The 24,283-nt window shown below is 44.4% G+C and overlaps 1 protein-coding gene across 3 annotated transcripts in view; it reads left to right on the plus strand.

Annotated features, from left to right (window-relative positions):
- Positions 1-286: 286 nt before the first annotated feature.
- The window catches only part of clip1b (CAP-GLY domain containing linker protein 1b), a 38,743-nt gene continuing 14,746 nt past the window's right edge, over positions 287-24,283 (plus strand). The window contains exons 1-14 of one of the 3 annotated variants that reach the window (XM_020470172.2): positions 287-407; positions 3,373-3,592; positions 3,686-4,173; positions 4,299-4,423; positions 4,586-4,787; positions 4,941-5,138; positions 5,276-5,379; positions 5,621-5,681; positions 10,882-10,986; positions 11,467-11,628; positions 11,879-11,974; positions 12,225-12,282; positions 12,430-12,527; positions 13,118-13,192. In XM_020470172.2, the coding sequence (XP_020325761.1) occupies positions 3,505-3,592; positions 3,686-4,173; positions 4,299-4,423; positions 4,586-4,787; positions 4,941-5,138; positions 5,276-5,379; positions 5,621-5,681; positions 10,882-10,986; positions 11,467-11,628; positions 11,879-11,974; positions 12,225-12,282; positions 12,430-12,527; positions 13,118-13,192 (1,860 nt within the window). In that variant the 5' untranslated portion in view covers positions 287-407; positions 3,373-3,504. The remainder of the gene's footprint in view (positions 408-3,372; positions 3,593-3,685; positions 4,174-4,298; positions 4,424-4,585; positions 4,788-4,940; positions 5,139-5,275; positions 5,380-5,620; positions 5,682-10,881; positions 10,987-11,466; positions 11,629-11,878; positions 11,975-12,224; positions 12,283-12,429; positions 12,528-13,117; positions 13,193-24,283) is intronic. The other 2 variants (XM_031802957.1, XM_020470174.2) reach the window with 2 other exon arrangements.

Consider the following 24,283-nt stretch of genomic DNA (forward strand, 5'->3'; position numbering starts at 1 on the left):
GTCACACGGATTTGCAGGAAGTAGGCAATTTGGATATATCACTAAAAGACCAAATATATCATAGGTTTACTTTGACTAAAACAATTACTTATTTACATCATTGGGCAACATGAGTAAACCTGGCCATCGTCTTTCTACTCGAAAAAGTGCATTTCTACTGGAGTGGGCGTTCCAACAATATTGTTTGTGATTTTAAATGCAGTTAATAAGTAAAACCATTTTCAGGGGAACTTTTATTTTGGAAATTAGCCCGGTGATCACCTGGCCTTAATGCCGCTATGTTCACAATGCTAGGCCGTTCTTATTATACATCAGTGTGCTGGGCAGGGTTTGTGAATTAACGGGCGTACTGTTGCAGTTATTTTAATCGCTTCGATCAAAACAGTGATTTATCGACTACACTTCAGGTAAGCAATATTTGTTTTATATATACCACTCATATCCCCATTTGTTTTTCTTTTTATGCAAGGGAAAGCTACCTAGATAGCTAGTCACTATCTGAAATTCCGACAGGGAGGGACAGCAGGGAAGGAAGGCATCGGGAATTACACCCACTGGTCCAAAGCAGAAATGCGTAGCGGGTTAGGTAGCTAGCTGGTTATTATCTCTAATTACGTTCTTATTCTCTAATACAATACATACGTGGATGAGAACATATCACGTCCTTTCAATAAAGCTAAACTGTTCAAGTTGCTGCGAGTCAGTTTAATTGATTTTGCCAGAGCTCAGCTAGACAAGCAAGCTTCACATTCAGACCAGGATCTGTCATTACTCCCCTGTTCTAACCAGCTGGTTAGCCAGCAGCAACTAACCAGCTAATAGAAAACTATTAGAAGTATCCTTTCTGCTATATCAGTCAAGAGCCATATAGCTTGATAGCTTCCAGCCATGAAGACTGGTTTACTAATCGTATTATGGAAGCCAGGGATGTGGAGAGAAATTCACCTACTTGGAGAGACTGACTCGTTTAAAGGTGAGCTCAGCAAAGGCAAGCTGCATTTCTCCTCAGTAAAGCTGTCCTGTAACGGATGCTTTAGTCAGCTAGCTAGATATTTGACGAGCAATAATAGCAACCATTCCTTAATCCTCAGTCATTACTTGAACCGGTCTATCTATTTGATTTAGACACCTATACTATTTATGGTCATCAGCAAGATTCGCTTAAAAGCAACAGTTAACTTGGCATCGTTTCTATATTAATGTGTTATAATACGTTTATTACGATCTGGAAAGAGTCGTTTTTACAGAGAGTTAATAGCAGCCAGAGACAGCATCATGCTCGCATTGTTGTGGTCTGACACCCGGAGGGGGAGGAGCGTCCCTGGGTACGTCACCACGCATCTGGCCTTGACCAGACTGGCCTTGTTGTTCGACCTGCATTTTGATATTAGGACTTGAATTTAGAAATTAATTGAATTGATTGGGCCAGTTCAAAAGACCCGGTAGACCTAGACTTTGGGATAATATTCAGAAAGTACCCATGGCAATTCTGTCCCTAGAGTCTCCTGCTGTTCCCTTATTCTACCATCCATGGCCATGTAATACTGGCTGGGTAATAATTAATGAATAATGTAGCTTCATTAAGTGCACCGTCACTCCTTTCACACCCTCTTCACACACAGTCACACACCCGCCACAGTCATAGCTGATGTGTGATGAGTGTTCTGGCACCAAATGAGTGCTGTTCATTAGAAGATGGATGGATAACTTGATAATAAAAGTTGATGCACCTTTTTTTAACTTTGGCAAGGGTTTATCCACCTTTTGCGGAAAAGGGCCTAGAAAGTACAAGGTTTACTTTGTTAATCGCGAACGACGATCAGTTTACCCTCCATTTTTCTAAAACCTCTACACCACTGGATGTGACGATGGTCGAACTCGTGTTGAACTGCGTCCAAAAATTCACACCATTCCTATCGTGTGTCTCCGCCCATAGGGAAGACAACGAACAAGTAGCCAATGTTTCCCAGCTACACCCTGACTGGATGAGGGATGGGGCGGGAGTATCTCTACATAGAGGATGGCTGTTCTTCTCTGCTCTTTTTATGACCATTTAGTCATGTCATTCTGGAGCTCTTAGTCACTAGTCAGGCCTGTCCAGAAACAAGCACCAGTCTTGAATTATAATGGAGTTATAAGGATGCTGTGTCCTGTGTGTGTGTACACTGTACGTGTGAAGTGCTGCTGGGTGGGTTTGGAATGTCTTGACTTCCTGTCAACTGTGTATTTGGCCCTAAACTGACTTGCTGCTTCCTGGCTAGAGGCCAGGGGTCTCTCATTTTCTTCCCCTCACTGTCTCTCTCTCGTTCTCTCTCTCTCTTGCTCTCACCCTCTTTCTTTCTGTCTCTTGTTCTCTCTCTCTCTTTCTCTCTCACCTCTCACCCTCTGTCTGTCTGTCTGTCTGTCTGTCTGTCTGTCTGTCTGTCTGTCTGTCTGTCTGTCTGTCTGTCTGTCTGTCTGTCTGTCTGTCTGTCTGTCTGTCTGTCTGTCTGTCTGTCTGTCTGTCTGTCTGTCTGTCTGTCTGTCTGTCTGTCTGTCTGTCTGTCTGTCTGTCTGTCTGTCTGTCTGTCTGTCTGTCTGTCTGTCTGTCTGTCTGTCTGTCTGTCTGTCTGTCTGTCTGTCTGTCTGTCTGTCTGTCTGTCTGTCTGTCTGTCTGTCTGTCTGTCTGTCTGTCTGTCTGTCTGTCTGTCTGTCTGTCTGTCTGTCTGTCTGTCTGTCTGTCTGTCTGTCTGTCTGTCTGTCTGTCTGTCTGTCTGTCTGTCTGTCTGTCTGTCTGTCTGTCTGTCTGTCTGTCTGTCTGTCTGTCTGTCTGTCTGTCTGTCTGTCTGTCTGTCTGTCTGTCTGTCTGTCTGTCTGTCTGTCTGTCTGTCTGTCTGTCTGTCTGTCTGTCTGTCTGTCTGTCTGTCTGTCTGTCTGTCTGTCTGTCTGTCTGTCTGTCTGTCTGTCTGTCTGTCTGTCTGTCTGTCTGTCTGTCTGTCTGTCTGTCTGTCTGTCTGTCTGTCTGTCTGTCTGTCTGTCTGTCTGTCTGTCTGTCTGTCTGTCTGTCTGTCTGTCTGTCTGTCTGTCTGTCTGTCTGTCTGTCTGTCTGTCTGTCTGTCTGTCTGTCTGTGTTTCTTTCTCTCTCTCTCTTGCTCTCACCCTCTTTCTTTCTGTCTCTTGTTCTCTCTCTCTCTTTCTCTCTCACCTCTCACCCTCTGTCTGTCTGTCTGTCTGTCTGTGTTTCTTTCTCTCTTTCTCTCTTTCTCTCTTTCTCTCTTTCTCTTCTCTCCCTAACCCTATACTACTTCATAATGAATTACATGTCATTTTTGTGAACTTAATGAAATACAAATGAAATCTATTAAGAACTATTCCGTGTCTTGTGTCTCTCAGGCCTCGGCCTCAAGGTGGGGCAGAACAAAGTAGGTGGTGGGGCAGGAAGGCCTGGCCCCCCCATCCTGACAAGAGGCCAGCCCCAGCTTCTGCTCCAGTAGCCCATAGCCTCTTGAGGAGCAAGCAGGGACCATGAGCACAGGCAAACCCAGTGGAATCAAGCCTCCCAGCAAGATAAGCAGGCCAACTGGATTACCGACACGCACCTCCCCTTCCTCTAGTAAGAATCAGCCGCAGGGCTCATTGTGTGTGTGTGTGTGTGTGTGTGTGTGTGTGTTGTTGCTGCTACTGCTGATGATGATTGTTTTTCCAGCTGCTCCAAAGCCTGTTCCTCCTGAGAAGTCTCCCACCCAGGATGGAGAAATGGACTACCAGGTGGGGGAGAAGGTGTGGGTCAACGGCAACAAGCCAGGATATGTCCACTTCCTGGGGGGAACGCAGTTTGCCCCAGGCCAGTGGGCTGGCATCGTCCTGGATGAGGCCATCGGAAAGAATGACGGGTCGGTGGCAGGGGTCCAGTACTTCCAGTGCGAGGATGGCAGAGGAATATTCACACGACCCTCCAAGCTGACCAAGACGGCTATGCCAGAGATGGAGGCCAACTGTGGGCAGTCTAACCCTGGCGAGACAGGGGCAAACTCCCCTACCACTGCTGCTGCTGGGGCTGCTAATACCACTGGTAACAGCACCAAGACACCGCTGAGCAGAACCATGACGGGCAGTGGGTCAGTGTCCAACCTCTCTGAGACAGACTCAGCCAAGAAGACCAGAAGAGAATTGAGACTGGGAGACCGCGTGCTGGTGAGTTTGTGTGTGTGTGTGTGTGTGTTTGTGTGCGCGTGTGTGTGTCAGCTCACAGCTCTTGTTCCTTCTCTTCTACCTCCCTCTCTATCTGTCTCTCCGTCATTCTCTCTCTCTCTCTCCAGGTGGGGGGTAATAAGTCGGGGGCGGTGAGGTTCATGGGGGAGACAGAGTTTGCCAAGGGGGAGTGGTGTGGAGTGGAGCTGGACGAACCACTTGGGAAGAATGATGGAGCCGTGGCTGGATCCAGGTTAGATATGTGACACACAGGTTTATTATCAGTGGTTTTAAACTTTGACCCATATAGAGAAAGTCTTAAAAATGATACGTATTAAGAATATGTCCTTCTCATATGTTTCAGGTGTGTTCTGGATTTTTGACATCCTCTGATATCCCTTTCAAATGTCTCCAGGTATTTCCAGTGTCTGCCGCGGTACGGCCTGTTTGCGCCGGTCCACAAGGTGAGTCGTATCGGCTTCCCCAGCACCCTGGCTAAAGCCAAGGACTCCTCACGGAGACGCTCCACCATGAAGAGGAGTCCCAGCGCCTCCTCCTTGAGCTCCCTGAGCTCTGTCACCTCCTCTGTCAGTGGGAAACCCAGCCGCACTGGCCTGGTAAGACACACACAAACACGCTACTGAAAATACACACGCACACACACACACACACACGCACACACAGCGTTCTTTATCTTCTCCCTGCTATCTCTTCTCTCCACTTGTGTCCATCTTATCTGAATGTGTCCTCTCTATCTCTTCCCCCCCTAGCTGACCGAGACCTCGTCGCGGTATGCTCGTAAGATCTCTGGCACTACAGCGCTACAGGAAGCCCTGAAGGAGAAGCAGCAGCACATCGAGCAGCTATTGGCCGAGAGGGACATGGAACGCGGGGAGGTCGCCAAGGCAACCAGCCATGCTGGGGAGGTGCAGCAGGAACTGTCACTGCTCACGAAGGTACAGGGGCAGGTGAGGGGAGAAAACACAGACAACACACACACAGAAAAATACAATACACGTGGAATATCCGTCTCCCACACATGCTTTATGTTGTTGACCTATAGCAAACCATGTCAATGCATTGATATGGCACGTGTGTGTGTTAGTATGCTATGGAGATGGAGGCTAAGCTAGATCAACTGCGTGAACTGGTGGAAACAGCAGACAGAGACAAGGTGGAGCTGCTGAACCAACTGGAGGAAGAGAAGAGGTGGGTGGGTGGTGGGGTGTGTGTGTATGCGTGCATGCATGTGTGAGGGAGGGAGGGCAAATGAGAATTGTAGTAGATGGAGGGGTTTTATGGGTTGGTTATGTCAATATTGTTCTCTATGTTAGTATTTTTAAGTGCATCGTTTTGAAAGCATTGCTGTTTTTCGATGCCTGGTATGGGATAGAGGTATGGGATGTTGGAGGAGAGGAGAAGAGGATGACTCTTTCTATCTGTCTGACAGGAAAGTGGAAGACCTGCAGTTCACTGTGGAGGAAGCTTGCATCACTAAAGGTGACCTAGAGGTAAACAAATGACTCAGTACTCTGATTCTCTCTCACACACACACACACACAAACACACACACACACACACACACACACACACACACACACACACACACACACACACACACACACACACACACACACACACACACACACACACACACACACACACACACACACACACACACACACACACACACACACACACACCTGCTAACAGAATACAGACAGTGTTATTTGAGATGGTGAAATACCACGTAGAGCTGATGTGATGGTGTTACAACGTTGTTCCACCACATATTTCAACCCCGAATGAAACACTGATGCAGAATTCCTTCATATCAGCTACTTCATTTGGTCCGTCATATACATCATTCCCTCATCTGTACTGTCATGACTCAACGTTTTGTTCTATGCCACACCCTTTATACACTCAGAGTACAATGCTGGGTGTGTCTTGTTAGGTTATAAATGAACCTATTAACAGCAAGGACGATTAGTAAAGCTTAAACCAAGTTTATTCACCCATTGGGTCAATACAGCTGCATAAGACAAAGACATATTTCCACCAGTGGTAGTATATATAGCCCAATTTGGGTGGAGTCTTCTCCTTCTCTCTAAACATTACATCTTTATTGCTAGGCAGGAAGTTAAGTGATACAGGCAATAAACGGTTCCTTCTCCCTTGATGTGACCTAACCTCAACCCCCTTCCTTACTAATCCACAGCTCTCCACCCTTATCTGTGCCTGCCAACGTCTTTCCTACACTCTGTACATTCCAAGCCTAGTTGCTGCCACCATATACATTCCTCCTACAGATAAACATTCACTTCTGGTGTAGACCCTCTCAAGACCATAAGCACTCAATATTTCAATAGGATACCTGATAATTAACACTATTCCAAGATTAGGAGTCAGAACCCAGAATCCATCAGTATAAAATATAGTTTCACCAGTTGACCAGGGCTCTCTCGTCATCTCTCATTGGTTAGGTCAAGTTCTCATCCGATTGGTTAGCTGAAAATCTTTTTCATAGTCTCTCCTCAATATAGCTACTTGGTAAATTTCCTCTACTCTGTCGAAGTTCTGGTTCAGTAGCTCCAGTAGTTTGGGGATGTGCTTTTTTTTTATACCCTTATTCTCTACCCACTACAGTGTATATGTTGGCATGGTGGTGAGTTCTTTGTCCTCACAAAACTCTGCTTTTGATTGGCTTTTGCTGCTGCATTAATAAAAGTATTCATGTGGGCCTGATGATATTCTTTTAGTTATCCACACATTCTATCTGTCTTTCGTTTCATTCATTCATTCATTAAATTAAATTATTCATCTGATCATATATTTCTTTAATGTCTTTCATTTCTCAGCTCTCATTAATTCACTCATTCATGAGTTCATTCATTTTTTTTCTTTTGCTATTTCATTTGCTCAATTATCATTTCTTCAGCCACTTTCCTCCGCCCAGTACCCTACCCTGAACTTTAGCCACTGTTACTAGACACCTGGTACTCAACCCTGCACCTTAGAGACTGCTGCCCTGTGTACCTAGTTATTCAACACTCGTCACTGTTTACATACTGTTTTACCCACTTTGTATGCCACTTCGTATGCCTACCCACTTATTATGCCAATGTTGTTGTTGCAAAGTGGGATTAAAAGGGATTTAATTGTAATTTTTCTGTCAACGATCTACACAAAATACTCTGTACTGTAGAAGTGGAAGACACATTCATGAAAAACAAAACACTAATATATCTTAATTAGATAAGTATTCAAACCCCTGGGTCAATACGTTAGAATGACCTTTGGCAGCGATTACAGCGGTGAGTCTTTCTGGGTAAGTCTCTTAAGAGATTTCCACACCTGGATCGTGCAACATTTGCCCATTATTCTTTTCAAAATTCTTCAAGCTTTGTCAAATTAGATGTTGATCATTGCTAGACAACCATTTTCAGGGCTTGCCATAGATTATCAAGCAGATTTAATTCAAAGCTGTAACTTAGCCACTCAGGAACATTCACTGTCTTCTCATTAAGCAACTCCAGTGTAGATTTGGCCTTGTGTTTTAGGTTATTGTCCTACTGAAAGGTGAATTCATCTCCCAGTGTATGGTGGAAAGTAGACAACCAGGTTTTCTTCTCGGATTTTGCCTGTGCTTGCTCTATTCCACTTCCTTTTTATCTGGAAAAACTCCCAAAGCATGCGGATAACATGAGGCAGCCACCACTATGCTTGACAATATGGAGAGTGGTACTCAGTAATGTGTTGTTTTGTGTTGAATTCGATTTTCCCCAAACATAACACGTTGTATTCAAGACAAAAAGTGAATTGCTTTGCCACATTTGGTGCAGTATTTATTATTTTAGTGCCTTGTTGCAAAAAGGATGCATATATGCTTGCTTCTTTTCACTCTGTCAATTAGGTTAGTATTGAGGAGTAACTACAATGTTGTTGATCCATCTCCAGCTACTGAGTTAGGAAGGACGTCTTTATCTTTGTAGTGACTGGTTGTATTGATACACCATCCAAAGTGTAATTAATAACTTCACCATGCTCAAAGGGATATTCAATCTCTGATTTTTTTAAAACTCATCTACCAATAGGTGCCCTTCTATGCGAAGCATTGGAAAACCTCCCAGGTCTTTGTGGTTGAATCTGTATTTGAAATTCACTGCTCGACTGAGAGACCTTACAATTATCTGTATGTGTGGGGTACAGAGATGAGATAGTCATTCAAAAAACATGTTAAACATTATTATTGCACACAGAGTGAGTCTATGCAACTCATTATGTGACTTGTTAAGCAAATGTGTATTCCTGAAATGATTTAGGCTTGCCATAACAAAGGTGTTGAATACTTATTGACTCAAGATATTTCAGCATTTAATTTGTATTAATTTGTTTAAAAAAAAGAAAAAACATCATTCCACTTTGACATTATGGGGTATTGTGTGTAGGCCAGTGAAGCAAAATCTCAATTCAATCGATTTTAAATTCAGGCTGTAACAACAAAATGTGGAAAAAGTCAAGGGGTGTGAATACTTTCTGAAATACTTTCTGAAAGCACTGTATATTCTGTATTCTAGTCAAGGCTCATCCTATATTACTACTGCTGTACACACCTTTTCTATTCATATACTGTCCATAATGTCTATACACACCATCATATACATCTATATTTATATTCTGGACTGAGAGAATCTTTTCTCCCCGTGCTGCTGACGACTATTTCTGTCCGCTCATACAGGACTAATAAAGGCCCAGTTCACTCATTTTGTAAAATAAAAGATGTGTGTGTGTATATATATATATATATATATATAGTATATATACGCTATTTAGAAAAGTATGTGGACACCCCTTCAAATGAGTGAATTCGGCTATGGTGTAGAAAATCGAGCACACAGCCATGTAATCTTCATAGACAAACATTGGCAGTAGAATGGCCTTACTGAAGAGCTCAGTGACTTTCAACCTGGATGCCACCTTTCCAACAAGTCAGTTTGTCAAATTTCTGCCCTGCTAGAGCTGCAGGGGTCAACTGTAAGTGCTGTTATTGTGAAGTGGAAACGTCTAGGAGCAACAACGTCTCAGACGCGAAGTGGTAGGCCACACAAGCTCACAGAATGGCCGTAAGCGCTTAAAAATGGCCTGTCCTCGGTTGCAAAACTTACTACCGAGTTTCAAACTGCCTCTGGAAGCAATGTCAGCATTTGGACGAATCTGGGTTTGGCGGATGCCAGGAAAACGCTACCTGCCCCAATGCGTAGTGCCAACTGTAAAGCTTGGTGGAAGAGGAATAATGGTCTGGGGCTGTTTTTCATGGTTCGGGCTCCTTAGTTCCAGTGAATGGAAATCTTAAAGCTACAGCATACAATGACATTCTAGACGATTCTGTGCTTCCAACTTTGTGGCAGCAGTTTGGGGAAGGCCATTTCCTGTTTCAGCATGAAAATGCCCCCGTGCACAAAGCGAGGTTCATACAGAAATAGTTTGTTGAGATCAGTGTGGAAGAACTTCACAGGCCTGCACAGAGCCCTGAACTCAACCTCATCGAACACCTTTGAGATGAATTGGAATGCCGAATTGGAATGTTCCACGAGCAGGCGTCCACATACTTTTGGTCATGTAGTGTGTGTATATATATATATATATATATATATATATATATATATATATATAAAACCCTTACTTCCCGCGGCTATGCTGATATTGCTCATTGTAATATTTAATTCCTTTCTTTCAATTGTTTTGAGTTTGGTTTATTGTTTGGTATCACTGCACTGTTGGAGCTAGGAACAAAAGCGTTTCGCTGCACCTGCGATAACATCTGCAAAAAATATGTCTACGCAAACCAATCAAATTTGATTCGATTTTTACTTTCTTGTTTTTACTTCATTTTTTTCACCCATCCATCGCCTTCTTATTAAGAGCTCTCTCATCTCTTCTTGGCACGCCTTTTCACTTTTCACATCCTTTCATCTTGTCTCTCGCCTCCGCACCCTCTCTTCCCCTTGCTCATGAAGAGGGTGATGTCACAAAGCCTTCATCTGTCTCTCTCTCTCTCTTTCTCTCTACCTCCCTCTGGCGCTTACAGAAGAGAAAGAAGGATAAAGCGATGATGTCACTGATTGCAAGACCTTGTCAAGAAAGTGTTCGAGCACTGGGAACCAAAGGGAAGAGAACCGAATCCACCAGATGGAGCGGTCCTTAAAATAGATCCAGGCAGATCCATAAATACACTGGACAGAGTTTGGCAAACTCAATGGATCCATAGTTGCCAGACAAATGCTTAGAATGATTAGAACATTATCTTCATGTTACTCGTGGAGCCACCATGGAGGCTAGTTAGCAAAACTCTGTACTTCTGTGACTCAACCAACCAAAGATCCGAACAGAGGTAGTTAGGGTGGGGCTCAGTCTCATAGAGGTGAACTTTAGAGGGTTAGAGTCCTTTTGCAAGATTCAGGCGGTCTCAAATGGCACCGTATTCCCTGTATGTCTTGTTTTATATGGGTCTGGTCATTGAGGATTTGGCTTAATAGAATCATTGGAATAGAATAGAACCCACTGGAATAAAACATTTGGCTCTCATATGCACTTCCTACTTTCTGGTCTCTGCTATGACATCATCGTTTGCTATCCTTGTGTGTGGCATGGAGCTGGCATGTGATGCTGGTGTTGGTGTGTTCTCCTCTTCCTCTCTCTGACTAACAGACGCAGACCAAACTGGAGCATGCCCACATTAAGGAGCTTGAGCAGAGCCTTCTGTTTGAAAAGACCAAAGCTGACAAACTGCAGAGGGACTTAGAGGACACTAGGGTAATACCATCATAGGCATCATATATCCGACATCATCGGGTAATACTTCTGGATCTAACGGTATTTTTACGTTCTGGACACTGTAGGGTTGGGCGATATGTAGTGTGGATTAGTCATTAATCGCGATATGTCTGTGCGCGATATATTGTCTAGTTATTTTGCGATATCGATGTCCACAATCGTCTGGCCACAGCATTCCACAACGTTTCTCCTGCAAGCCCCAAACCCGCTGGAACAAAAAGCTGTTCTCATGCTGCTGCACTAATGCCTGAGTCTAAACTGCACACTCTTACATTGCCTTGATACTGTTTTTCATATCGTAAATAAATTAGATTTGGATTCATTTTGATATGTATTTTTGTCTGTATTGCCCAGTCCTACATCAAAGAAGCTGGAGGGGCTAGGGCTGGCCCTCTCTCCACTCTCTCCCCCCTTCATTCCCCAATTTCATTCTCCCTCCTCTCTTCCCTCCCTCCCCAGGTGGCCACAGTGTCTGAGCGGTCTAGGATCATGGAGCTGGAGAGAGAGGTAGTGGTGCTGCAGTTGAGACTACAGTCCTCCCAGCAGACAGAGGGCGCTGTGTCGCTGTCACCAGAGGAGCTCAGCGACCTCAAGGCCAGGTCCCAGTCCCAGGAGAAGAAGGTAGGATGTCTTATAGTACTGGTTAAAAAACATCCCCTTAACCCCTCTCCCAGGGATGGGCGACTTCAGTCTTGGCCTGCTGTTTGTCCTGGCTTTAGATTGCAGCCCGGCTTTGGTTCCAGCCTGTCTGTGCAGGCATTTGTTCCAGCCCGGTCATACTCATAGTCTTTGCATTTACAGTCCTCTGGTTTTTCTGTTTTTGCATCCCTTTTGACATTAGAATGTCTCCCATCTGTCTTCCCCTTTCCAGATCTGCGAAATTAGTGTGGAGCTGGACAACAGGCAGGAACAGCTTCGCTCTGTGGAGGAGGACAAAATCTCCCTGGAACAGCAGCTAACCAGCCTGGTGAGACACGTGCACACACACACACACACACACACACACACACACACACACACACACACACACACACACACACACACACACACACACACACACACACACACACACACACACACACACACACACACACACACACACACACAGTCATGATGATGAGAGTCATTATCCTTCCCTGTGTAGCTCATGGAGAAAGAATGTTATTGCTCTCTAGTGAAGTTTGTTGTGAAGTTGTTTGTTTGTTTGACCATTTCAGAGACAGAAACTGGACGCTGCAGAGAAAGACAACAAGACGATGGCACAAACCATGCATGGTAAACAGACATACAATAGAAACTTTCCACTTAAAGTTATGTTGAATGAAGGAGTAGGCTTAATCTGGGAGTAGGCTTAATCCTATGAGAGGTGCTGGTAAAGATTCATTACGAAAAGTGAAACTATCTCTACGGCTTTTGTTGCAGAGCTGGAGAAGAGAGTGGAGCAGGCGGGAAAAGAGAGGGAGGCACAGAGAGAAGAGAACCAACGCAAAGAGAAAGAGCTTCAGGATAGACTGACGCAGGTGTGTGTGTGTGTGTGTGTGTGTGTGTGTGTGTGTGTGTGTGTGTGTGTGTGTGTGTGTGTGTGTGTGTGTGTTTTCGAGTGTATAATGATGATGGTGTTTCTGTCTAATGTGTGTGTGCCTGTATGTGAACAGGTAAAGAAACGTGTGTATGCATGAAAACAGCAGCTGCGACACGCAAAGGCCACATTATGTTCTTTCATCCAGGCCCGCTGAACCCGAGCAACATCTCTGAGGCTGAAGCTGTTGCTTAACGATGTCAACATGAATATATGACTAACACACACACGCATACGAACGTCACTAACTTTTACCCGTGTGGCTTTAAAATGCAGCAGGGCGTCTCTTTCATGTAATGTTTGTTTTGTTTTGTTGTAATGTTTTAATTAAATACGTTAACATACCATAATGCTAAATTAATTAACACCGACACATTATTTAATTCCATTTTCGTAAAAATTTTGAAAAGATGTTCTTGTGGATTTAGTCATATTTTAGATGTGAAATGATAGTTTTAATCAAAAGTTAGTTATCGATCAAAATAAATTCTAGAATTTTGATATGTTTACTAAACATGTCCCCTCCCCCAGGCTGCTGAGTCGTCAGAGAGGACCACCCACTCCGTGGAGCAGCTGACCAATGAGAAGACATCGCTGGAGGCTCAGGTGAGGAAAAGGGGGCAGGGCTCAGGTGAAAAGTCAGCTTGTCATGTCGCCGATGCAAAGCAGGCTTTAACGTGGTCATACGTGTGCTTATCTAAGCTGTGTGTGTGTGTGTGTGTGTGTGTGTGTGTGTGTGCGTGCATAGCCCAAGGGTCTTGTACTTCATATTCACTTGAGTATTACAGCATGGATGTATGAGTACTGGTCACCACATAGACCCAGTCATGCATAAAATACTCCTGGTCATCTCTTGTTCTCTCTCTCTCTTTCTTACATATTTTTCTCAGTACCTTGGTCACTTTGTTGGACTCTTCCCTCTCTCCATCCATCTACCTCTGTCCCTCTGTTGCTCTCTCTCTTTCTCTGTTTACTCATCATTCATCTCTCTCTGTTTCACTCTCTTTCTCCAATCGATCCATCGCTCTCTTACTGCCCTCTTTCAGGACATCTCTGGTATTTACCGCTCTCTTCCTCATCGCTCTCTTCATCCATCCCCTCTTTCTCTCTCTGTCGATGTAGCTTTCTTTTTTTTTGTCATCCTTTGGCTCCCCCCCCCCTTCTCTCTGGACATAGTGACCCAGCCAGGCAAGCTGTGTCTGTATGCTCCAGATGGTCAGTCTGATGACTGTAGGGAAACAGATTAGAGGGGCACACACACTTAATCTGTGGAGTGAATTGCTTTGTGAGTGTGAGTGACTGTGGGTATAATTTCCAGTTAGATCTGAGTAGTATGAAAATATATGCATATAAGTCGCTCTGGATAAGAGCATCTGCTACAATGTAATGAGATTATAAAAATATTCTAAAAATCACTTTGAATAGAGATGCTGGTGGAGTGGTTTTAGTTTTGTGGAGGGTGCTTAGCCACACACACACACACAAGCGCACGCACGCACACTCTCTCTCAAACTCAAACTCACAGTCAATGTTATTCTAACACACGCTATTCTAAGTGCTGCGATGCTCTTACTGCCTCTCCTCCCCTCCCTCTCCTCTGCATCCGCAGGCTGTGATGTAATCATGCACATGTTATTGTGAGTCACAGAGTCAGTTTGGGTGTGTGTTGACCATGCATGGCTGACCAGAACATTACATTACTTGTACACACTCATATGTAGGATTTGGGGCTGTGACGTCTTGGAATTTAAGGTTATGGTAATTGGCCAGGCCAATGTGCACGTCACTGATATAACTATTCAGAAAAGGGGAGGTCATCAATTCTGTTTGTACACTTGTTTACATGGATATGCTTATTAATAAAACCTATTTGAAACAAGTCATTACACTTCCTTATGATCATGGTATTACAGTATAATTATTCAAGGTAAATATTAATCATTCAATTAAGAAATGCCAGGTTGGAGAGGATCTGTCACATTTTCGTATTGACACATGAATGGAGTCAAAATAAAGTATAAGCCTACCTTGTTCTTGTCTGTTGGATTTTCTGCATAGAAAAACAGTTAATACAGATCCTATTTCGATGCACAAAACCATTCAAACGAAGTCCTATGGGTTTCATACCACTTTACCCGACATTTTTGCCAAAACGTCACAAACCCTGCTGCTGCGGTCATTCGATAGCATTGGAATATATTCTTCAAAGAGAGGACGCCGCAATGAGAGAAATAATGTAGTCTACTGAAGACAGGCCTTTTACAATATTAAATCATGACAGCATTTGATACTTACTAAAGAGATGTAGTCCAGACATGCTACTTTAGGAAACTTTATGGAAACTCACGTAAAAGCACTCGTCAATCAAAGCCACCAGCGTATGTTTCAGTATGATATGTTAGATAAAGGAATAAAGACAGACACCAATGTCAGGTTCAATAGCCTTGTTTTTGCATTGTACAAATCCCTACAACTGGAGTCCCAGGGAACAGTCCGGCTAGTCGATTACCTATCAACTAGTCTCCGTAACATCATCCTTTTCAATAGAAAGTGCAAACATAAAGGCACAACATTAAGTTCTTAACAGTCAGGTCATAACAATAGAAAAAGCATTACATTTTCTTTTTTACTTCAGTTGTCATCTTCCTTTTTTAATTTTAATTGAATTATTTAAGAAAAAATATAGAGTTTAATTAACCGAGGGCAAGTTAACAGTCCCTTGCTTACAGAGTAAGCGAGTGAGTAAGTATTGGCTCTGACAGGGGTAGGATTAGGGGCACGGGCTGGAGAGCTTGGTGAGGTAGAAGCCTCACCTTCAGTTGGCCCATGTCTCAATTCTGCGCCCCTTACCCTTAGGCCTGGACTGTGATCCAGCTCATCTAGGTGAGTGTATGGCGTGTTCTGGTTTGTCTGCTCTGCTACACGCAGATCCACCCGATTGCGACGATAGAGGGAGCCACCAACATCCACCAGGTAAGAACGTGGTGCAACTCTCTGCAGGCATGTGCCCAGCCTCCAAAGTCCTGTGTGGTCTCCCGGCAGCGGTTTCATCCTTATCGTTTCACCCATCTCCAGCTCTGGTAGGTCCCGAGCTGTCCGGTCGTAGAAGCACTTAGCGAGCTGCTTTCTGTGACGCAGTTTGTCCGTGACGCCAACCATGACGCAGGGCTGAAGTAGCTTGTTAGCTACGGGGATGTAGTCTTCAGACGTCTGGACAGAAGGCGTTGTGCTGGGCTGCTGTCCATGTTTTCGGTGGGTGTGTTCCTCCACTGTAAGATCGCTTTACATGGGTCGTTGCTGTCGCGCAAGGCCCTGCTTAACAGGTTTTTTGTGGGTGTCACGTGGTCAAACTCCCATTCTGAGGCGAAACGCTTGAACTGTGCAGTGAATTGTGGGCCATTGTCCGAGATTACCTTGTCAGGCTGACCATGCCTTGAAAACTGCGCCTTGCAGCGCTTTATGACCGTCTCTGTAGACAAGTCAGGGAGCAGTTCAATTTCCCAAAAGTCAGAGTAGTGATCAACGATGAGAAGATAGTCCTTTTGTTTGTGGCTGAATAAGTCGATGCTGACGATTTGCCAGGCCCTTGTGGGCAGTTCGTGTGACATCATGGTTTCCTTTTGCTGTTCATGAGCGTACTCGTTGAATGTGGTACAGTTACTGACAAAGTCTTTAATTTCTGCTTGCATGTTTGGCCAGTATAATGTTTCACGAGCCTGGCGGTAAGCATGCATCACCTCCAACGTGACTGGAGTGTATGCGGGTAAGCATCTCTGGACGTAGTGATTTGGGAATAATGACCTTCTGACCTCTGAACAAGACGCCATTTTGCACGCTGATCTCATCTCGAAAGGTCCAGTATTCTCTCACTGTGAAAGGTGTCTCCTCTTTCAGGTATGGCCAACCTGCGAGAGCCATGGACTTCAGTGACTGTAGGTGTTCGTCCTTGTCAGTGTGTTGCCTTATCTGGGCTAGGCGGTGGTCTGTTACGTTTAAGTAGTCTGCCTGATTGATCTGTTGAACATCTTGTTGTTCCTGCTGTAGCGAACAGATGGCCTGCCGCTGATAGACAGTGCCTCTGCCTGTACATTGTGTTGTTGCCCTGCTCACTGTGTCGCTGATGTACATCTCTGGTCCTGGCTTGTAAATGACCTTCAGGCTGTAGTTTTGCAGAGTCAGGAGCATGCTTTGAAGCCTCTTGGGCGCATTGAGGAGAGGTTTACTGAATATGGCAATGAGTGGTTTGTGGTCAGTTTCAGCGATGACCAGGTCTCGCCCATATAAGTAGTGATGGAATCGCTGGCAGGAGAAGACGATGCTGAGGCACTCTTTCTCAATTTGTGCATAGTTTTGTTCGGTGGGGGTGAGCGCTCTCGAGGCAAACGCAACGGGCTGGCCTTCCTGCATAAGGCAGCATCCAAGTCCCCTTTGGCTGGAGTCGCTCTGGATTGTGACAGGCTTCATGATGTCGTAGTAGCGCAACACTGGCATGGATGAAGCCAGAGATTTCATCTCCTGCACTGCGTCCTCGTGCTTGGGTAGCCAGTGCCATGGTGTGTCTTTGTCCAGCAACCGGCGCAGAGGCTCACAGACTGCTGATAGGTGTGGCATGAACTTTGCAAGATAGTCTACAAAGCCAATGAGACGCTGTACTCCTTTTGCATCAGACGGGTTTGGCATGTCGAGGATCGCTCTGACCTTGTCTGGGTCCGGCTTCAGGCCTTTTGCCGAGACAATGTGGCCATGGAAGTGGACGTCTTTCACCTTGAACTGCAGCTTCTTCAGGCCAAGGTGAAGCTTAACTGATCGGCAGCGCTCCATCAGTGCCAGGAGCTTCACATCGTGGTCGCGTTCTGCTTCTTCGTCTGTGTCACCACAGCCTACGATCAGGACATCATCGGCGATGGGTTCAATGCCCTTGAGCCCAGCCAGTAACTCGTGCTGCTTATGTTGGTATATCTCAGGCGCCACTGAGACACCAAACGGGAGCTTGAGCCAGCGTTTCCGACCCCAGGGGGTCCAGAAGGTAGTCATGAGGCTGCTTTCTTCATCCAGCTTGCATTGAAGGAATGCATCTCGGGCATCCACCAAGGTGAAAATCCTGGCCTTGGGAAGCTTATAGAGGACATCCTCCAGTGTCGGCATCATGTAGTGGGATCGTTTCAGTGCTTGGTTCAGATGCTTTGGGTTGATGCAGACCCTCAGCTTCTCTGGTTTTTTCACTATGACCATATTGCTGATCCAGTCAGTTGGTTCAGTCACAGATGTCATGTGGCCATCGGCCTCATACTTGTCCAGCTGGGCCTTCACAGCCACTTTCATTGCAATGGGCACATTGCGAGGAGCACACTGGACTGGAGTGATGCTCTCATCCACTTCAAAGTGTACCTCCCCAGGCACAGATTCAAAGGGCAAGTTGAATACATCGTCATATCTGCTGAGTAGTTGTTCTTTGGACAAGGGTCCATGCTGGACATGATCCACAATGTGCAGGTCATTTGGTACAGTGAACTGCATCAGTCCCAGGCGTTCGCATGTAGAGCCTGAGAGGAGAGGATGTTGACTGGTTTTTACAATCTCAAACTCCAGCTTGTGTTTGTGTCCCCGAATAACACTTTCGGTCTCAAAGGTGCCAATAGAGCTCATTAGCTCTCCTGAGTACAGCTTTAGTCTAGTATCGCTGGGCAATAGATGTGTGTTAGGTGCCAGATTGATTTTGTCTTTGTAGCTCATTACGTTGCATGTAGCACCAGAATCCAGTTGACATTGTTGTTGCTTGTTGTGTAATCGTAGTGTCACAAACCATTTCTTCTCTCTTGAGTGTACAGCCCCAATGGATTCATGCATGTAAATGTCACTTTCACTTTTCAGCTCTGAACATTGAGTGACATCATCAACACAGTGAATCTCGCCCTCACTCACCCTTCTTTTGCTTTTGAGACACACTTTTGCAAAATGATTATTAGTTCCACAAGCTCTGCATGGTTTTCCGTAGGCAGGGCAGTGCTCTTTGCCACGTGTGTGTGTATTCCCACAGTATTTACATGCTACAGGGCTCTCTGTGTTCACCGTTCGTGGTGAATTGCTCTGCCTCGATTGGTTTAGTCTGAATGTCTGCCTAGCAACAGCGTGAACAGTATCAACGTCGGAGCGTGGGGTTTCGATTTCCATTGCTCTCATTCTCATGTCAGTGACTTCAGCAGTGCGGCACATTTCGATGGCAGTTACTAATGTTAAGTCTCTCTCTCTCAGTAGACGCTGGCGTGTATCCTCGTTTGCAATTCCCAGCACTATTTTGCCACAAATCAATTCATCTTTCAATCCCCCGTATTCACAAGTGGCGGATTTCTCTCTCAAACGGGTTACAAAGTTGTGTACTGACTCACCCTCTTCCTGTTTACAGCTTCCGAAAACGAACTGCTCATAAATTACGTTTCTGGCAGGTTTGAAGTAATTCTCCAATGCTTCCAATATAGCCTTTGCATCACACTGTTGTCGTGCTGTGAGGGTGAGATTGTGCCGGTAGATATGCCTGCATTCGCTGCCCATTAAACTCCTCAGAGTTGCAGCTTGTACCTCGTTGGCTTTCTCATGTAGACCGGTGGCCAGCGCATAGTCCTCGAATTCATCCCTGAAGTTGTCCCAATTAGTATTCCAGTCCCCTGTGAGAACCATGGGATTTGGTGTGCCGGAATGTTCGCTGCCATAGCAATTGAATATGAGATTTCTTTGCCTTCAGTCATCGATGTAGGTAGTGATGCTAGCTAGCCAGCTAACAACGAGTTGATCAGTGTTGTGAGTAGGAAACGGCGTGTGTTCGCATATGGAACATAACTGCGCATATACTGTACTTAGCTACAAAAATAACAAACGTGTGTTTTCCGAGCCACTTCTGATACCATGTTTCAGTATGATATGTTAGATAAAGGAATAAAGACAGACACCAATGTCAGGTTCAATAGCCTTGTTTTTGCATTGTACAAATCCCTACAACTGGAGTCCCGGGGAACAGTCCGGCTAGTCGATTACCTATCAACTAGACTCCGTGACAGTGTATGTCAGACCCCTCAAAACCCCTCGTGCTCTACAGTTCTGCATAGTTCAACTCCACTGCTTTCATTGGTTCAATGAGACCTTTCAGCAATCCATACTCAGTTGGACCCAAAACACTGAGAAATACGTCTGCTTTCTTTCCATCTTTGATTTCATTTGCAGCCAGCCAACGCTCAAAACGCTCCAAATAGGAATCAAAATCCTCTTTTGTAGCCTCAAACTCTGGTACTCGACCAATGGTTGCCATTTTCACAGTTAATTGTTCAGTTTCCTTATTCCTTGTATTCCTTAATGTTCATCTAATTATTCACTTCAGAAGTTTCTGCAATTACTTCATTCACTGCACTCATTTGTATTAATGTACACACCGTGTTACGTTCCTTCTTTCTTTTTTCCCCCTTGCCAATATTTCTCCACTGAGATCGCCTAATTTCAATGGGTTCAATGAGACCGTTTTATTTATTTATTTAATCACCAGAGGGCAGTGTCGCTATTCTGGACTCCAATAGTCTTGCTACTTGGCAGCTCCTGAATACTGTACTAGCAGTGCTAGCAGTGCTTAGCCTTCTATACTGGCGAAAGAAAATAAAAAAATAACTGACGAATTACATAATTATTTTGAGTTTCATTACTCACGCAACATTCTTCCCTTCAAGCAATGTCCGTTTATGTAGTTTAATCACCTCGTCGCCACTGTCAGACATTAGCAAATATTCAAATTTCCTTAAAACGTATTAAAAAACTAGACCTACTTTAGGCATTACTGAAAGTAGGCTATAAAATAATGAATTGACAAGGAAAGTATGACAGGGACAGCTATGTTATAGTATGAAGATTAAATGTACAATCATTCAAATAGAAAACAATACACGCATCATGTCCATAACCTAGGCTATCAGCGACACTGATTATCGAGGGGAGTGTTGGGAAGATTTTTTAAAATACTGTGAGGAACTATTATAATTTGAATGGATGAAGAAGAAAAAACTTCGATGATTTACTGTGTGAGGTGAAGAAAAAATGACTGAAAAGCACAGCTGGGTACTTTCCTACATTTGACATTTGCGAGAAACAGGCCAGGTACTTCAACGCTTGCGCGCGCTACATCAACAACAAGGACAGAGAAACCAGACACATGCTCATTGCTCACGTGGAACACGTAAATTATGGTATGAAATAAACCAGAAGGTGTTTCTCACAAGTGTAGCAGGTTGTGAACTCTGCAGACAACATTTCCACTCTAAGAATGAGAACGGTAAATTACTGTAATTAATACATGCCTCAACAGAAATTAATGTGAACAAATGACAGAGATACACTGTAAATTGCCTGTTTTACAAATGGTAGGCTACCACATGGGCATTCACAAAAGTGCATTGGAGGCTATATAAAGTTTAAAAAAATGTTTTACTGAAGTGTTTAGTTTATAAATTCGACCACAAGCGCACATAAAACGTCAAAAAAACATATGTGTAAATTGGTCAAATCATAGAGGATAACACACCATAAAGCCTGGGTCTTGTTTCCATTGTGGTCCTCTTGAAACAAGGTGGCTAGGTAAAGATGGTACATGGTTGAACACAGCAAGATAATGAAACAAAAAACAAAGGAGAACATCGATCTCATCATTGCAGTTACGGGGTGCGTTCTATAGCTCTTAAGTTAACTCTCTAAGTGCCAAAGCCTATAGCGCTGAAATGTTCCGGATTGACTGACCTTCATGTCTTAAAGTAATGATGGACTGTCATTTCTCTTTGCTTATTTGAGCTGTTCTTGCCATATTATGGACTTGGTCTTTTACTAAATAGGGCTATCTTCTGTGTACCAACCCTACCTTGTCACAACACAACTTATTGGCTCAAACGCATTTACAAGGAAAGAAGTTCCACAAATGAACTTTTAACAAGGCACACCTGTTGATTGAAATGCATTCCAGGTGACTACCTCATGAAGCTGGTTGAGAGAATGCCAACAGTGTGCAAAGCTGTCATCAAGGCAAAGGGTGGCTACTTTGAAGAATCTGAAATCTGAAATATATTTTGTTTTGTTGATCACTTTTTTGGTTACTACATGATTCCATATGTGTTATTTCATAGTTTTGTTGTCTTCATTATTATTCTACAATTGTAGAAAATAGTCAAAAATGAAGAAAAACCCTGGAATGAGTAGGTGTGTCCAAACTTTTGACTGGTACTGTATAGTTTAAATAAATATTGCCCTGTTGTGCACTTCCGGTAATACCGTATACCCCGGTATGTTACAGAAACAGTATGACGGTATGAAAATCTGGATACCGCCCAACCCTAGTGTGTGTGTGACTGTGTGTGTGTGTGTGTGTGTGTGTGTGTGTGTCAGAGAGAGAGCGAGAGAGCAGCAGAGGGTGGGTGAGGGAGGAGGAACCTGTTGGGATTTACATAATGAAGGCGCTGCTCCTCGCTTTAGTACACGCGACCACGTGTGTGTGAGCTAACTAGCGAGCGTGTGCCCAGGCAACACACACACACACACACACACGCCCACGCTCTCTCCCCCTCGCTCTCTCTCTCTCTCTCTGGCGTGCACTGTAGGGAGTGGGAGCTGATGGTTTATTGATGGGGAGTCTGCGTTAGTGTGTGTGCTACTGGGAGAGACAACTGGGGAAAGATAGGGTACAGTATTGACACTAGGAGAGATAGGGACTGCTCTGCCACTGGGACAGACAGACTAGAGACCAGTACTGGGAGAGAGCGAGAACTCTGACAGAGGGACCATGCTGTAGGGTAGAGCAGTGGATGTGGCTGCTCTGCACCGGGGCTATCCAGGCACAATCTACTCTCACTACCAGGTAAACACAGCTGTTCTGTTCCTCGCACAGCAGGTTTCTTACATGTTTGTGTCATCTTTCAAATGGACTGGGGATGTTTTAGCTGATTTTCTTTTTGAGCCTGTATTTCAAGCTGTATTCCAGCTGTTCGGGGAGGATTTGTTCTTGAGTGGTAATTGAGGGAGGATGAGGGAGGACGATTTGAATCTGAAAGTGCAGGAGGTTACTGATTTAGATGGCTGTATTTTCAGGAAGAGAGATGGTCATTTGCGGCCTTTGGGACTGAGGATGTGCACTTAAGTTTGCTGTCTGGTTGTTTGTATGCTGTCGGCTGTGTGTGTGCATGTATGCTAGTATGCTATGGATATGGAGTCTGTCTTCAGACGGATGTTATTAGATTATCCGGTCTAACATTGCTGTGTTCTTGTTCGACTACATCTGTCACAAACACAAACAAACTGTGAAATGTCCCAGTGTCAGAGCAGCATCCTCAATCTGACTGCTTCAAATCAGGCTACAGAGTACGGAGGTCTACTTCTCTGCGTGTTGTGTGCGTTTGTTAGTATGTGACACCTCCGTGGACTAGTTCAGGGTTCTGTCATGTAAACCGACTCACTTTAAGGTAGAGGTCTTCACAGGTCCAAATAGCTTTTCTCTCCGGTCCGGGTCCTGTTTGATTGACATGGAGTACAGCTCCCGACCACGGGTCTGCGTAGACTTTAGCATATTTATTTTATGCTAATAAGGTGCATTTATTGACTTCCAGAAGGCCTAGTCAACATATAAAAACCTATTTCTTAACCAGAAGAGCAACTTGGCTGATAAACATGATTTTTTTTGGCACTTGGGTCCAATCGGGTTGGGTCTAGGTCTGGTTGTCGTCGGGTCCGTTCGGGTCCGGGTCAACTTTCTGTACTCTTAAAGCATCCTGGATCAGTTACTCACATGTCAACCAGATACAGAGACTGTAGAGATGATAATAACTTTGGCAAAATGTTAACATGCAACACGACACACAGCACATGATTTACAGTAAGAGATTGCATTCAGGATTGCGCTGCATCTGCCATGGATCGGTTACTCACATGTAAAACCAGATGATTGGAGATTAAATACAAAAAATGCACTAGAAATATATCTACTTTATGTTAGAACGCAATCGAACAGACAGCACGTGAGCACATGACTTACCATGGCAATCCATCAGGGAACTTTTTTATTCCGTGCCGGCAGCAGTACTGTAGCAAAGAAAAACATTGATTCCGAAGCCGTGTTTATGTCCAGTAAATTAATTATTGACACGGTCACACGCACACACATACTGTACACTGCCACAATGGGACTCTAGTCCAGGGGAAGCATAGCAACAGAAGAGGGGTTGTTCATTGCTAGTCAACATGTCCTCCCTTCTCTGGTGGAAGTTTCCACTTGTTTACCTAACATCCCCTTCGGATGTCACGATGCCCAGATTTCTTTCTGTGATATGTTGGCTTTGACAAGTACAAGAGTTCATTTGAATAAAAATCCTAGAAACAAAGATTTCGCATCCCATTAGCTATTTTTATGCCATATTGTTTAGAAATAGGAGTGGGAGTAAGAACAAACAGAATGCTTAAAAGGATTTAAAGTTTGACTCATGATTTGGATGCTCATCGTTTGACCCCCCCCGCCCCCCCGCTGCTGTCCCTTTAGAAATGAACATGATCTTTTCAGTCATTATCATCATCTCTGCATGGTCTCTAATGCCACAGAGGATCCATCTCCTCCCAAATGGTGATTTAAGTGGCGATGCCAAGTCTCACATACAGTTTATCTACATATGATTTTTTTCTGATGAGCTG

Source organism: Oncorhynchus kisutch, linkage group LG23 (assembly GCF_002021735.2).
Source record: "Oncorhynchus kisutch isolate 150728-3 linkage group LG23, Okis_V2, whole genome shotgun sequence".
Lineage (NCBI taxonomy): Eukaryota > Metazoa > Chordata > Actinopteri > Salmoniformes > Salmonidae > Oncorhynchus > Oncorhynchus kisutch.